General features: G+C 44.5%; 1 protein-coding gene across 1 annotated transcript; it reads right to left on the reverse strand.

Moving 5' to 3' along the window:
* Positions 1 to 1,305: 1,305 nt before the first annotated feature.
* LOC310864630 (NLR family CARD domain-containing protein 3-like) lies at positions 1,306 to 4,268 on the reverse strand (the record flags this gene model as incomplete). The annotated part of the gene is made up of 3 exons (XM_083773318.1): positions 4,263 to 4,268; positions 4,009 to 4,059; positions 1,306 to 3,134 (listed from the first exon to the last, which is right to left on the reverse strand). Exon 3 carries the CDS (start codon positions 3,085 to 3,087, stop codon positions 1,306 to 1,308), a length of 1,782 nt encoding a protein of 593 aa, XP_083629444.1. The 5' UTR covers positions 3,088 to 3,134; positions 4,009 to 4,059; positions 4,263 to 4,268.
* Positions 4,269 to 16,904: the final 12,636 nt, after the last annotated feature.

Below are 16,904 nucleotides of genomic sequence, written 5' to 3' on the forward strand. Positions count from 1 at the left end.
AGTGCTCACCCGCACAAAACGCTGGCAGCACATCACCCCCACCCTCAAACACCTCCACTGGCTCCCGGTTAAGTTCCGCATTCATTACAAACTGCTCCTCCTCACCTACAAATCCCTCCATGCCCTTGCCCCACAGTACTTGACGGACCTCCTCAAGGACTACACCCCTGAGCGGAACCTGAGGTCTTCAGACATGGAACTCCTCACATTCCGTCACGCAAAACGGCGGACTCTCGGCGATAGAGCCTTCTACGTGGCAGCCCCTGCCCTCTGGAACTCTCTCCCCTTGGAGATCCGCCAGACTCCCACATTAAACTCTTTCAAGTCTGCACTGAAAAGACATTTGTTCACTTTGGCTTTTGGCAACTAGTTTTGTTTTTTGTTTTTTGTCTTGTTAAGCGTCCTTGGGTTTCTTGAAAGGCGCTATATAAATCCAAGTTATTATTATTATTATTAACACATTTAGACCTGAGGCCGATTCTTAGAAAATGGCTTCTAAATCATCACAGTTCTAAATCATCACCCTGTTTCTATGTTTAGTGCACTAGTTCTCAAACTATTTCATATCAAGGACCCCCAGAATTATATGTAATTGGCTGCGGACCCCCATCTGAAAATATGTTGTTCCAGGGACCCCCCAGAAGCAAAGATTTGAGTTAAAAATGTTTGCTCTGAAAGAATATTCAAAGATTTGCGCCACATTTTCACGATTTAAAAGAAATAGCAGATCTACAAGCTTGTAGCGCGGTGCGCTATGAGCTTGTAGACCGGCTTTTTTGCAATAGTTATGTATGTATGTAGTATGACATACTAACTAACATATTTATATATATATCGTGGCACTAGGTGTGGCGCTACGAGCTTGTAGATCTGCTATTTTTCAATACTTAAGCTGTATAACATAATGCTTAAAACACCAAAAAGGGTTCCCGTCCGAAATGGGTTAATTTGTGATGATTCCACCTCTGTATCCGTGCATGCGTGCGTCCGTCCGTCCATGCATGCGTGTGTACAGTACGCATGTGTGCGTGCGTGCGTGAGTGAGTGTGCGTGCGTCCATGCGTGTGTACAGTACGCATGTGTGCGTGCGTGCGTCCATGCGTGTGTACAGTACGCATGTGTGTGCGTGCATGTCTGTTTATTATTTGGATTAATTTTTAATGAATGAATGTAGTAGTTATAATCATTTTAAATATAGTATTTGTAATGAATGAATGTAGTAGTTATAATCATTTTAAATATAGTATTTGTAATGAATGAATACATAGTAATATATGAGTGAATGGTGCTCAGTCATGGTGTTATTCACAGGACTACTAACCTGGCTGTTGTGCAGTTCCTCACAGCTGGGATCAGTCTCAGTCGCCCCCCTGATGATGTGTTGTATTTGTCCAGGTCAAACTCCTCCAGAACCTGCTCTGACATCTGGAGCATTGAGGCCAGAGCTGAACACTGGGTCACAGAGAGTGTCTTCCCTGATCTGCTCTCTGACTCCAGGTACTGTTGGATCCCCTGACTGACTGACGGGTCGTTCATCTCCATCAGACAGTGGAAGATGTTGATGCATCTGTCAGGAGAGGCACTGCGATCATTCATCTCCTTCAGGTTGTCGATGACTCTCTGGATCTCCTCTGGACTGTTCTCTGTCTGACCCAGCAGGCCTCCTAACAGACTCTGGTTGGACTGCAGTGAGAGACCATGAAGGAAGCGGACAAAGAGGTCCAGGCGACCACTCTCACTCTTCAGGGTTTTCATCATAACAGCCTTCAGGAAGTCAGACAGGGAAATGTCACTGTTGAATCTCACATCTCCCAGGAATGTCTTCAGTACCTCCGTGTTCTTCTGAGTGAAACAGTGGAACAGGTAGACTGCAGCCAGAAACTCCTGGAGGCTCAGATGAACGAAGCAGTAGACCGTTTTCTTGAAGAACGTGTCGTCTTCTTTGAAGAAGGTTGTGCAGAAGCCAGAGATCCGCAAGTCCTTGATCACATCAAGACCACACGCTTTCAGGTCTTTCTCATAGAAAATGATTCCTCCTTTGTCCAGTTGGTCAAACGCCAGCTCTCCCAGGTTCAGAAGAACGTCTCCTGCATCCTTTATGAGCTTCTCTTTGTCTTCATCGTTTAGTGAAGGATCCTTCATCTTCTCCCGCAGTGTCTCACCCATCAGGAAGTGGCAGAACAGCTCAACCAGGGTTTTGGGCAGCTCTGTCATCCCCGTGTTCTGCACAACTCTAGCAAGGAACCAACAGAAGACTGGGATTTCACACATGGTGTGGAGCATCTTTGATTTCTGGATTTGTGAGAAGATTGAGCTGGCCTGGTTCTCATCACTGATGCTCTTCTTGAAGAACTCCTTCTTCTGGTCATCTTCGATGAAGCCTCGTACTTCTGTCATTCTGTTAACAAACGCCTTAGGAATCTGTTTGGCTGCTGCAGGTCGTGAGGTTATCCAGATGTGAGCAGAGGGGAGCAGCTCTCTCTTGATGAGGTTTACAAGCAGATGTTCCACTGGGTACGAATCCACCAAGTTCATGGGTCCAAAATTTGCTTTGAAATCGAATGGCAAAATATTTTCATCATATCCATCCATAACAACCATGACTTTGAAGGGGCTCTCGTTGTAGTCTACTGACTTCTGCAATTCGTTAAAGATGTCATTAAGAACGTCTTCCTCAATGAATCTGGTTTCCACGATGCAGAGGTGAATTAGCTGTGCCAAACGAAACTTTTCCCCCTTGAGCAGATTTAACTGGCGGAACTTGAGCGGGAACACGAGGTGTGGGTCTTGGGGGAAACATTTCTTGGCCCAGTCAGACACAAATTTGTGCACGAGGAAAGTTTTGCCAATTCCTGCACAGCCAACGGTCAGCACTGTTCTTACGATTACTCCAGAACGGTCTTTGAACATTTCAATGAGTTGGATTAGGGTTCCCTCTCCTGGCTTCTTCATCTCCATCTGTCTGACCTCATGGTGGCTGTGGATGTCTGTGTCTTCGATGTCTACATTGTAGAGCCAGATGAAGTTCTTTTCAAACACAACCTTAAGCATTGTGCCCGAACTTACACTCCGATATGTACTGCTCATGTTGCGTTGAAGTTGTTCTTCATACCCTGATATTCTCTCCAACAGACCTGTAGTGAACAAACGGAAGGCTTATCTGTCGGGGACTCGGGCTGGCCAAATGGAGACGTTTTCTTAACCGCCTACCGTTAGCACGCAACAACAGGGTTTAACCCATTTTGGATGGGAGCCCCTTTTGGTGTTTTAAGTGTAATGTTACACTTTAGCTATTGAATAATAGCAGATCTACAAGCTCATAGCGTGGCACCGAGTGCCGCGCTATGAACTTGTAGGTCTGCTATTTTTGAAAAATCATGAAAATGTGGCAAAAATCTTTTAATATATATTCTTTCAGAGCGAACGTTTTTAACTCAAATCTTTGCTTCTGAGGGGTTCCTGGAACAACATATTTTCAGATGGGGTTCGGCAGCCAATTACATATATTTTTTGGGGTTCTTGACATTAAATATTGAGCACCACTGATACAGAAACATCTTTCAGAAAACTGTCAGAATTTAGAAGACATTTTTAAAATGTCGACCTCGAAATTAAAAAAATATATTTTAAATCCTCCAGTTTTCTGAAATAAATATTGTCACGATTTTTCAAAAATAGCAGACCTACAAGCTCGTAGCGTGCCACTCGGTGGCGCGATATGACCTTGTAGATCTGCTATTTTTCAACAGCTTACTTATAACAATGTTTAAAACACCAAAAGTGGTTCCCGCCCAAAATGGGTAATTGCCTTGGCAACAAAAACACATACAGATGCAATGACCAACGCTGGCTCAATAGCTCAGGAACAACTCACTCCTAAATCACACAAAACATCTCATTCTTAACCTGATTATATAAAGAACAAACTACAACTTGCTTTGCAGCCGAAAAAGCCAACCACACACACACACACACACACACACACACACACACACACACACACCTTACCTCTCAGTTTGGCTTCTCTCTCTCGTCTTGCCTTCTCTTCTCCTGTCAAAGCTGAAATGTGAGACAGTGATTGGTCAGAGTGGAGACACATCATCCCATTGGGTCCGCCTCCGTGCGTGTGTGTGTGCGCGTCTGTGGTTGTGTGCGTGTGTGTGCGTGTGTGTGTGCGTGCGTGTGCGAGTCTGTGCATGTGTGTGTGCGTGCGTCAGAAAACATAACTGTGTTTAGTGTTGTAGGGTTAAAAACCAACGTACCCTGCTTCCTCCTGTTCCTCCTCTTCGGCCTTCCTCTTTCTGGGCTAGCGGGTCTCGGAGGAGGAGGGTGACCTGGAGACCTGTCTGTGACAGAGGTTATATACATTAGAAGAGGAGGAGGAGACCTGGAGACCTGTCTGTGACAGAGGTTATATACATTAGAAGAGGAGGAGGTGATCTGGAGACAGAGGTTGTATACATTAGAAGAGGAGGAGGAGACCTGGAGACAGAGGTTATATACATTAGAAGAGGAGGAGGTGACCTGGAGACAGAGGTTGTATACATTAGAAGAGGAGGAGGTGACCTGGAGACAGAGGTTGTATACATTAGAAGAGGAGGTGACCTGGAGACAGAGGTTATATACATTAGAAGAGGAGGAGGTGACCTGGAGACAGAGGTTGTATACATTAGAAGAGGAGGAGGAGACCTGGAGACAGAGGTTGTATACATTAGAAGAGGAGGGGGTGACCTGGAGACAGAGGTTGTATACATTAGAAGAGGAGGAGGTGACCTGGAGACAGAGGTTATATACATTAGAAGAGGAGGAGGTGACCTGGAGACAGAGGTTGTATACATTAGAAGAGGAGGAGGTGATCTGGAGACAGAGGTTGTATACATTAGAAGAGGAGGAGGTGATCTGGAGACAGAGGTTATATACATTAGAAGAAGAGGAGGTGACCTGGAAACAGAGGTTATATACATTAGAAGAGGAGGGGGTGACCTGGAGACAGAGGTTGTATACATTAGAAGAGGAGGAGGTGATCTGGAGACAGAGGTTGTATACATTAGAAGAGGAGGGGGTGACCTGGAGACAGAGGTTATATACATTAGAAGAGGAGGAGGTGACCTGGAGACAGAGGTTGTATACATTAGAATAGGAGGAGGAGACCTGGAGACAGAGGTTGTATACATTAGAATAGGAGGAGGTGACCTGGAGACAGAGGTTGTATACATTAGAAGAGGAGGTGGTGACCTGGAGACAGAGGTTGTATACATTAGAAGAGGAGGAGATCTGGAGACAGAGGTTGTATACATTAGAAGAGGAGGAGGTGATCTGGAGACAGAGGTTATATACATTAGAGGAGGAGGGGGTGACCTGGAGACAGAGGTTATATACATTAGAAGAGGAGGAGGTGACCTGGAGACAGAGGTTGTATACATTAGAATAGGAGGAGGAGACCTGGAGACAGAGGTTGTATACATTAGAATAGGAGGAGGTGACCTGGAGACAGAGGTTATATACATTAGAAGAGGAGGAGGTGACCTGGAGACAGAGGTTGTATACATTAGAAGAGGAGGAGGTGACCTGGAGACAGAGGTTGTATACATTAGAAGAGGAGGTGACCTGGAGACAGAGGTTATATACATTAGAAGAGGAGGAGGTGACCTGGAGACAGAGGTTGTATACATTAGAAGAGGAGGAGGTGACCTGGAGACAGAGGTTGTATACATTAGAAGAGGAGGAGGAGACCTGGAGACAGAGGTTGTATACATTAGAAGAGGAGGTGACCTGGAGACAGAGGTTGTATACATTAGAAGAGGAGGTGACCTGGAGACAGAGGTTATATACATTAGAAGAGGAGGAGGTGACCTGGAGACAGAGGTTGTATACATTAGAAGAGGAGGTGACCTGGAGACAGAGGTTGTATACATTAGAAGAGGAGGAGGTGACCTGGAGACAGAGGTTGTATACATTAGAAGAGGAGGTGACCTGGAGACAGAGGTTATATACATTAGAAGAGGAGGAGGTGACCTGGAGACAGAGGTTGTATACATTAGAAGAGGAGGGGGTGACCTGGAGACAGAGGTTGTATACATTAGAAGAGGAGGAGGAGACCTGGAGACAGAGGTTGTATACATTAGAAGAGGAGGAGGTGACCTGGAGACAGAGGTTGTATACATTAGAAGAGGAGGGGGTGACCTGGAGACAGAGGTTGTATACATTAGAAGAGGAGGAGGTGATCTGGAGACAGAGGTTGTATACATTAGAAGAGGAGGGGGTGACCTGGAGACAGAGGTTATATACATTAGAAGAGGAGGAGGTGACCTGGAGACAGAGGTTGTATACATTAGAAGAGGAGGAGGTGATCTGGAGACAGAGGTTGTATACATTAGAAGAGGAGGAGGTGACCTGGAGACAGAGGTTGTATACATTAGAAGAGGAGGAGGAGACCTGGAGACAGAGGTTGTATACATTAGAAGAGGAGGAGGTGACCTGGAAACAGAGGTTATATACATTAGAAGAGGAGGGGGTGACCTGGAGACAGAGGTTGTATACATTAGAAGAGGAGGTGACCTGGAGACAGAGGTTGTATACATTAGAAGAGGAGGAGGTGACCTGGAGACAGAGGTTGTATACATTAGAAGAGGAGGAGGTGATCTGGAGACAGAGGTTGTATACATTAGAAGAGGAGGAGGTGATCTGGAGACAGAGGTTGTATACATTAGAAGAGGAGGAGGTGACCTGGAAACAGAGGTTATATACATTAGAAGAGGAGGGGGTGACCTGGAGACAGAGGTTGTATACATTAGAAGAGGAGGTGACCTGGAGACAGAGGTTGTATACATTAGAAGAGGAGGAGGTGACCTGGAGACAGAGGTTGTATACATTAGAAGAGGAGGAGGTGATCTGGAGACAGAGGTTGTATACATTAGAAGAGGAGGGGGTGACCTGGAGACAGAGGTTATATACATTAGAAGAGGAGGAGGTGACCTGGAGACAGAGGTTGTATACATTAGAATAGGAGGAGGAGACCTGGAGACAGAGGTTGTATACATTAGAATAGGAGGAGGTGACCTGGAGACAGAGGTTGTATACATTAGAAGAGGAGGTGGTGACCTGGAGACAGAGGTTGTATACATTAGAAGAGGAGGAGATCTGGAGACAGAGGTTGTATACATTAGAAGAGGAGGAGGTGATCTGGAGACAGAGGTTATATACATTAGAAGAGGAGGGGGTGACCTGGAGACAGAGGTTATATACATTAGAAGAGGAGGAGGTGACCTGGAGACAGAGGTTGTATACATTAGAATAGGAGGAGGAGACCTGGAGACAGAGGTTGTATACATTAGAATAGGAGGAGGTGACCTGGAGACAGAGGTTGTATACATTAGAAGAGGAGGTGGTGACCTGGAGACAGAGGTTGTATACATTAGAAGAGGAGGAGATCTGGAGACAGAGGTTGTATACATTAGAGGAGGAGGAGGAGACCTGGAGACAGAGGTTATATACATTAGAAGAGGAGGAGGTGACCTGGAGACAGAGGTTATATACATTAGAAGAGGAGGAGGTGACCTGGAGACAGAGGTTGTATACATTAGAAGAGGAGGAGGTGACCTGGAGACAGAGGTTGTATACATTAGAAGAGGAGGAGGTGACCTGGAGACAGAGGTTGTATACATTAGAAGAGGAGGTGGTGACCTGGAGACAGAGGTTGTATACATTAGAAGAGGAGGTGACCTGGAGACAGAGGTTGTATACATTAGAGGAGGAGGAGGTGACCTGGAGACAGAGGTTGTATACATTAGAGGAGGAGGAGGAGACCTGGAGACAGAGGTTGTATACATTAGAAGAGGAGGAGGAGATCTGGAGACAGAGGTTGTATACATTAGAATAGGAGGAGGTGACCTGGAGACAGAGGTTGTATACATTAGAAGAGGAGGTGGTGACCTGGAGACAGAGGTTGTATACATTAGAGGAGGAGGAGGAGACCTGGAGACAGAGGTTGTATACATTAGAAGAGGAGGAGGTGACCTGGAGACAGAGGTTGTATACATTAGAAGAGGAGGAGGTGACCTGGAGACAGAGGTTGTATACATTAGAGGAGGAGGTGGTGACCTGGAGACAGAGGTTATATACATTAGAAGAGGAGGAGGAGATCTGGAGACAGAGGTTGTATACATTAGAAGAGGAGGAGGTGATCTGGAGACAGAGGTTGTATACATTAGAAGAGGAGGAGGAGACCTGGAGACAGAGGTTGTATACATTAGAAGAGGAGGAGGAGATCTGGAGACAGAGGTTGTATACATTAGAATAGGAGGAGGTGACCTGGAGACAGAGGTTGTATACATTAGAAGAGGAGGAGATCTGGAGACAGAGGTTGTATACATTAGAAGAGGAGGAGGTGGCCTGGAGACAGAGGTTATATACATTAGAGGAGGAGGTGACCTGGAGACAGAGGTTGTATACATTAGAAGAGGAGGGTGTATTGACTTTGTATTTAGGGTTTCTTCCTGGAGGCTGAACCCTTGGGCCAATGAAATCAACAGTAATATAGTGACATCACAGTCAGCCCCTCCCCTAATCCCTCCCCCTTCATCATACAACTACAGCTGTGGGTGTGGCTTCAGTTCAGGTGGATCACCACCCATCACCACCCACCAGGCAAACCAGGCATACTTAATGAACTGGTGGGCGTGTCCACATAAAAGCATGATTTTAACAAATACTGTACACTTTTTGGAAAAGGTTCTTCCTCCTTATATTATAATAATACCTGATGATCATGTTTTGGGGTGGAAAAGAAATCAAGGCACTCATCAAGGCACTTCTTCCATTTCAAATCAAATCAAATGTTGTCCATTTTAATTCATAAACATTGATACAATTGATACATAACGAGCCATAGGCCTCCCAGTAATGGACAAATGTCTCTGAAGCCAAAGATTGAATCTCTGTTGGACTGAAGCAATAAGAAGGTCAACATTTACAGACAATCTAGAGCTTCGGTCCTTTTCTGCCTTCTTTTTAAATGCCATCAGATAGAAGAGTTGCGATATTGAGGGGTCAGAAACCGAGCTCTCGAGCGCTGTTCATGCAGCCTGAACTGAGACAAGCTGGAGTTGGAAATACATTGTTTTCAACGAGGGCGGCGCAAACAAGAGCTATTTTAAGCATGTGTGCAACATGACAACTGTTTTAAAGTATTGTACAGTGACAACTAAAGTCTTTGTAATGTTTATGTTGTACCATTACTACAAAACAATTTAAAATAAAGGGATTTAAGATCAATAAAGCTGAGTCCAATACATTTCTGCTTACTTCCGGTCCAGGACTTGTCCCAGTTGGTTGTCCCCATTCTCAATATAGTCTATGTAGGAGAGCCTCCATTGGCCTGAAGCCCCATGAAGTGACCAATAGAAGTCTATGTAGGAGAGCCCCCTTTGGACTGAAGTCCCATGAAGTGACCAATAGAAGTCTATGTAGGAGAGCCTCCATTGGACTGAAGTCCCATGAAGTGACCAATAGAAGTCTATGTAGGAGAGCCTCCATTGGACTGAAGCCCCATGAAGTGACCAATAGGAGTCTATGTAGGAGAGCCTCCATTGGACTGAAGCCCCATGAAGTGACCAATAGAAGTCTATGTAGGAGAGCCTCCATTGGACTGAAGCCAATAGAAGTCTATGTAGGAGAGCCTCCATTGGACTGAAGCCAATAGAAGTCTATGTAGGAGAGCCTCCATTGGACTGAAGCCAATAGAAGTCTATGTAGGAGAGCCTCCATTGGACTGAAGCCAATAGAAGTCTATGTAGGAGAGCCTCCATTGGACTGAAGCCAATAGAAGTCTATGTAGGAGAGCCTCCATTGGACTGAAGCCAATAGAAGTCTATGTAGGAGAGCCTCGCACATGCACACACACACACACACACAACTTACCTCTCAGTTTGGCAGCTCTCTCTCGTCTTGCCTTCTCTTCTAAAGCTGAGATGTGTGACAGTGATTGGTTAGAGTGGAGACACATCATCATATTGGGTCCGTCTCCGTGTGTGTGTTACATTAGACATTAAGATAAACTTTTCATTCTTTCAATGAATTATGCAGTCAAACGAAGTAGACGTTACATCCACCTGGCACAACAAATACAATTAAGCACCTTTTCTTTACTTTCTTACCTGGCAGCGCAGCAGAAGGATTCCATTCCTTGAGTTGTGGATACGCGTCGAGAATCTCTGGTTTTTGGAGTAGTGTAAGGAACTGAGATGAAGTTCCCTCTCCGCTACTAATCACTGCATCAATAAGCTCAATACAAACATCTTCTGGCTGCGGTATATGCTTCAGTCTTAAATAAACTCTGTCATCAATAATTCCCTCACTCTGAGCATGCTGTAGAATGTGGAGATCTGATCTGAGCCACTTGATCAGTTCCACCTTGTTGGCCACCAATATGTCCACAGAGCCCTATAGGATGAGTAGCAGGTAGTATTATGTTCAATATGCAAATTAATTGTATTAATGAACCTTATTTTGAGCTGCTATTTGCCAGAAAACCAACCTGTAGAGGATCTCCATGAGAGGAAGCCATGGTCTTCTCTGGATGAGGCACAGCTGTTGAACAAAGAAGAAATTTAATCTTTTCTCATTGGAAGGGGGGATACTTGTAAGAAATGTAATATTTTCCCATTGGAAGGGGGGATACTTGTAAGAAATGTAATATTTTCCCATTGGAAGGGGGGATACTTTAAATGTAAACGTTTTCACCAACATGCATGGAAATTGGTAAACACTGGTATCATGTCCTGACTTACAAAAACGTATCTTGGAGCCGTGACCTATACCCAACAAAGGCTCATACATAGTCTGGATTTACGGTGGTGGGGTGACCACCGAACTACAACATGACGTCACTGAGACTGAAACTACCGCCACCGCTCCAGCCCTTCTCTCTGTTTTTACTCACCACCGCTCAACGTTATTTCAGCTCCGGTGGTCACTTCACCACGGGAGCGGTGGTCACCTCATCACCGAAGAACAAGACTATAAATGGGCCTTTAGTCAGCCATTTTGATTTGTTTTGTTCTTTTTTCTTTTCTTTTTTTTCTTCACCCTTCTCTAAAACACCCTGGACAACGCTCCACACGTCCCAGACTCTTCTCCCTTCTCTAAAACACCCTGGACAACGCTCCACACGTCCCAGACTCTTCTCCCTTCTCTAAAACACCCTGGACAACACTCCACACGTCCCAGACTCTTCTCCCTTCTCTAAAACACCCTGAACAACACTCCACACGTCCCAGACTCTTCTCACTTCTCTAAAACACCCTGGACAACGCTCCACACGTCCTAGACTCTTCTCACATCTCTAAAACACCCTGGACAACGCTCCACATCCTAGACTCTTCTCCCTTCTCTAAAACACCCTGGACAATGCTCCACACGTCCTAGACTCATCTCCCTTATCTAAAACACCCTGGACAACACTCCACACGTCCCAGACTCTTCTCCCTTATCTAAAACACCCTGGACAACGCTCCACACGCCCTAGACTCTTCTACCTTCTCTAAAACACTCTGGACAACGCTCCACACATCCCAGACTCGTTTCCCTTCTCTAAAACACTCGTGAAAAATGGATATAGACTTTTGTGGGAGGATTATCAATTAAACTCATCTAACCACATGCTTCAGAGACACGAAAAGAAGAAGATCAATGACTATCACAAAGTTATTTGCTGTTATATTATGTTTACCTGCTATGACTCCCGTCTGTCAGCGTTCCTGGGTGGTGGATGTGTAACTTTGTTGATCTCTCTCCAGTCAGATGAAGTGGTGAGCTGAGGGGAGAGACATTTTTAACGTGGATTAATGCCCTTATTACTTCCAAAAGGTTTTCCATACCATCCACCGGGGGAAACTCATGAGTATTCTACGTGCCTAAGGAGTTCCAGATAGTCAAGCTACAGCCAGACTCGAGCCAAGGTCCAAACCGGTGACACCAAATAAATTTAGATTCTAGCAGGCGTTCTACAGCGTGACACTCTTGCCCCCTTCCTGTTCGTTGTAGCGATGGAGCATGCACTGAGACTTGCAATCAATGGCAGAGAGGAGGCTCTGGGGTTCACGCTGGTCCTGAGGAAGTCCAGGCGAGTACACCCCATCATGGTTACTGATCTCGACTATGCAGACGACGTCGCCCTGATCTCGGATACAGTCGAGGAAGGAAGGGAGGGCACTTGCTTGGAAAACCTTGCACAGGATGAGGAGTGTGTGGAAAACAGATATGGGAGAAGACCTTAAGAGGCGGCTGTTCATAGCTACTGTGGCCGAGACATGGGCCCTCACAGTGGAGTCAGTACTGCTGTAAGGGGCCGAGACATGGACCCTCACAGTGGAGTCAGTACTGCTGTATGGGGCCGAGACATGGACCCTCACAGTGGAGTCAGTACTGCTGTATGGGGCCGAGACATGGACCCTCACAGTGGAGTCAGTACCGCTGTATGGGGCCGAGACATGGACCCTCACAGTGGAGTCAGTACTGATGTATGGGGGCAGAGACATGGACCCTCACAGTGGAGTCAGTACTGCTGTATGGGGGCAGAGACATGGACCCTCACAGTGGAGTCAGTACCGCTGTATGGGGCCGAGACATGGACCCTCACAGTGGAGTCAGTACTGCTGTATGGGGCCGAGACATGGACCCTCACAGTGGAGTCAGTACTGCTGTATGGGGCCGAGACATGGACCCTCACAGTGGAGTCAGTACTGCTGTATGGGGCCGAGACATGGACCCTCACAGTGGATTCAGTACTGCTGTATGGGACCAACATAACCCAGATTCGGCACAGACAAGGGACTAAATTAATTTAGCTCCTATGCCACAAAAATGTGGGACGCCCTACCAACAGTCATTAAAGGACCACTACAGTACAATAGGTCCCCACTAATAATCATGAAAGAATTCTGTGTCTCATAGGAGGGCTGTGGGCAGTTCAGAAACCAGTCTGTGTCTCATAGGAGGGCTGTGGGCAGTTCAGAAACCAGTCTGTGTCTCATAGGAGGGCTGTGGGCAGTTCAGAAACCAGTCTGTGTCTCATAGGAGGGCTGTGGGCAGTTCAGAAACCAGTCTGTCTCATAGGAGGGCTGTGGGCAGTTCAGAAACCAGTCTGTGTCTCATAGGAGGGCTGTGGGCAGTTCAGAAACCAGTCTGTCTCATAGGAGGGCTGTGGGCGGTTCAGAAACCAGTCTGTGTCTCATAGGAGGGCTGTGGGCGGTTCAGAAACCAGTCTGTGTCTCATAGGAGGGCTGTGGGCAGTTCAGAAACCAGTCTGTGTCTCATAGGAGGGCTGTGGGCGGTTCAGAAACCAGTCTGTGTCTCATAGGAGGGCTGTGGGCAGTTCAGAAACCAGTCTTCCAGTGACATCGTCGATGGGGAATACAAGCTAATAGAAACTGCAGGCTTTCTAGTCCTGGAAAGTTGCAATGCGAAAATGGAAGCCATCGCTCTCACGATAATGAAAATCTAAACATTTAAAAATGAATCTGCCTAATGATGATGTCACTGGAAGACGGTTTCTAAACTGCCCACAGCCCCCCCCCCCCCCCCCCCATCTCAGTCTCTATGCCGTTGGTCAGAGCTATAAGTAAATAGTATCTCAGTCTCTATGCCGTTGGCCAGAGCTATAAGTAAATAGTATCTCAGTCTCTATGCCGTTGGTCAGAGCTATAAGTAAATAGTATCTCAGTCTCTATGCCGTTGGTCAGAGCTATAAGTAAATAGTAGCTCAGTCTCTAGCCCTAGAACGGCTCTTGTTGTTACATACAGTATGTACAGTATTTCACATACAGAGCCATAGAACACACAGGTTAATTTCAGTTCGGGTTCTACATGGGCGGCCTAAATGTGATGAATGCTCCGTCTGTACTCACCCATAAAATTATTCCAAAGACGTGGTGTGAAAAATGGTCCTCTAGTTTTATATCCATGTGAAAGTTCTGGCACAAAACGCGTATTTAGTGAATTATCTCCACTTTTTCAAGAGATGCACACGGACATCTTTCTCTCCGGGCGAGGGGGACCGGAAAAATCGATGAACTGATTTGACAAATACGTCATGTTTACAAATACGTCCCCTCGTCCGGAGAGAAAGATGTGCATCTCTAGAACTTTCACATGGATATAAAACTAGAGGACCATTTTTCACTCCACGTCTTTGGAATAATTTAATGGGTGAGTACAAACGGAGCATTTATCACATTTAGGCCGCACATTTTCAAATCGACCAGCTCCCGGTGCAAGCCATCTATGCCTGAGATACATGAACATTTACGAAGTATAATTAAATGATCACAGGCATTCTAGGTCTACTCAGTCTCTATGCCGTTGGTCAGAGCTATAAGTAAATAGTATCTCAGTCTCTATGCCGTTGGTCAGAGCTATAAGTAAATAGTATCTCAGTCTCTATGCCGTTGGTCAGAGCTATAAGTAAATAGTAGCTCAGTCTCTATGCCGTTGGTCAGAGCTATAAGTAAATAGGGCTGACCTCGATTAGTCGAATAGTCGACTAATCGATCGGAACGGGTCTCAGTCGACTGACCACCTCATAGTCGACTAAAAATTTTTAAAAAAAATTGTATATAAAAATACAATATTTACAAAAATATACAAAAATATTGTATTATTCCACTAGGTCTGTGGGGGACATAAACACATTTGAACATTCTGACTGTTCAAATCTCCAATGTGCATCTGGAGTGTGTCTGCCTGTGTGGCAATGTGCCACTGCCTGTGACTTGAATCGCACAGTGTGCTGGCCTGATAGACTCCAGAATCTCAATCTCACCTGCTGTGCTCAATCTGGCTAATGACAAGCCTCTCAGTTGTTAAAAAGAAAGATTTGAACAGTCAGAATGTTCAAATGTGTTTATGTCCCCCACAGACCTAGTGGAATAATACAATATTTTTGTATATTTTTGTAAATATTGTATTTTTATATACAATTTTTTTGGGGCAAAAAAATAAAAAACGTTTTTTTTTTTTTTTTTTTTTTTTTTTTGCTTAGTCGACTATTAGTCGACTAACAGCTAATTTATTCATCTATCAGTCAACTATACAAATCCTTAGTCGGGGACAGCCCTATAAGCAAATAGTAGCTCAGTCTCTATGCCGTTGGTCAGAGCTATAAGTAAATAGTATCTCAGTCTCTATGCCGTTGGTCAGAGCTATAAGTAAATAGAACATAACTTGGTCAGTTACCTGGCTTTGAGCTCACAGACAGTCTGTGCTTTTGTTACAGATGTGTGTCAATAACACAGATGTACTCTATCTACTACAGCATTTCCGGGTTTTGCCTGCGCCGATCTGGTTGGATTCATTCCATTTAATAGTAAAATAGTATATTTTAGAGAGAAGTTGTGGAGCTGAGACGCTTCCCAGCTTCGAGAATAGACTTTTACCTCAAGGTCTAGCAGGCTTTGTGTCGGTGAGTGCTAGTAGTTACGTTGTGTTGTTTATTTGCTGGAAACAGTAAACCGTCTCACGGGAGTGATGAAGTTGGACCAGGGCTCAGTAACACCTGGCGTACCTGGCAGGATGAGGAAGCAAGGATAAGACTTCCTGTGGCCGACCTTTTCAGAATAAAGTTATGCTCTAGAGCAAACAAAAACGATTAATTTGCACATTAAAACAATAACTTAAGTATTTACACGAAAATATATAACGCAAATTATGTGTCTGTGTATTTTTTATTAACATTTATAACACGTAATAACATTAACTTTAATTTATCTGAATGAATAAATGCTTTCCACTGGAGTTCATATTTCTAGCACCCCGGAAGTAACCTGAAGACTAACCTTGTTCTTTAGACGGAAGTGCTGCCCCAGAAGCAGTGTTGCCAGATTTAGCCAAATAAACAAGCGACCACATCTACGAAAACAAGACCAAATAAACAACTACACTTTATAAACAAGACCAAATAAACAACTACACTTTAGAAACAAGCCCAAATAAACAACTACACTTTAGAAACAAGACCAAATAAACAACTACACTTTAGAAACAAGACCAAATAAACAACTACACTTTAGAAACAAGACCAAATAAACAACTACACTTTAGAAACAAGACCAAATAAACAACTACACTTTAGAAACAAGACCAAATAAACAACTACACTTTAGAAACAAGACCAAATAAACAACTACACTTTAGAAACAAGACCAAATAAACAGCTACACTTTAGAAACAAGACCAAATAAACAACTACACTTTAGAAACAAGACCAAATAAACAACTACACTTTAATAACAATAATAATAATAATACAACTTTATTTGTATTATACAAATGTGTTTCATGTCATGAAAGATGCTATACAAAGATAGCACCTTTTCATGACATAAAATGCAGCTCAAAGTGCTTTACAGAGCAATGGAGAAAGAAATAAAAGAAAAGCAAGGCATAAACATTAAAAAACAAGAGCAGTAATGCAATACAGTGAGGACATGAATAACAAAACATTTAAAGATCAATTAAAAGCAAGAGTGGGTCTTGAGCTGTGCTTTAAAAATGTCTACAGAGGCTGCCTGTCGAAGGTACAGTGGGAGTTTGTTCCACGCCGTCGGCCCTTAGAAGCAGAAAGCTGCTGCCCCGTATTTTTTAGAGCAGGCCAGCAGTGGAAGACCTTAGGGGGCGGTTTGGGACATATTTAGGCAGACAGTCATGTAGGTATAGGAAGGTTTGACCGTGCGAGACCATTGAGAGCTTTATAAACAAGTAAAATAATTTAAAAACCAATCCTAAAAACAACCGGAAGCCAGTGCAGTGAAGCTAAAACTGGAGTAATATGTTCTCTCATCTTAGTTTTAGTTAAAACTCTGACTGCTGCATTTTGGACAAGTTGTAATCTGTCAGTTGTTTTCTTAGGC

The sequence above is a fragment of the Protomyctophum parallelum genome, assembly GCF_964188405.1.
Source record: "Protomyctophum parallelum genome assembly, chromosome: 9".
In the NCBI taxonomy this organism is placed as follows: domain Eukaryota; kingdom Metazoa; phylum Chordata; class Actinopteri; order Myctophiformes; family Myctophidae; genus Protomyctophum; species Protomyctophum parallelum.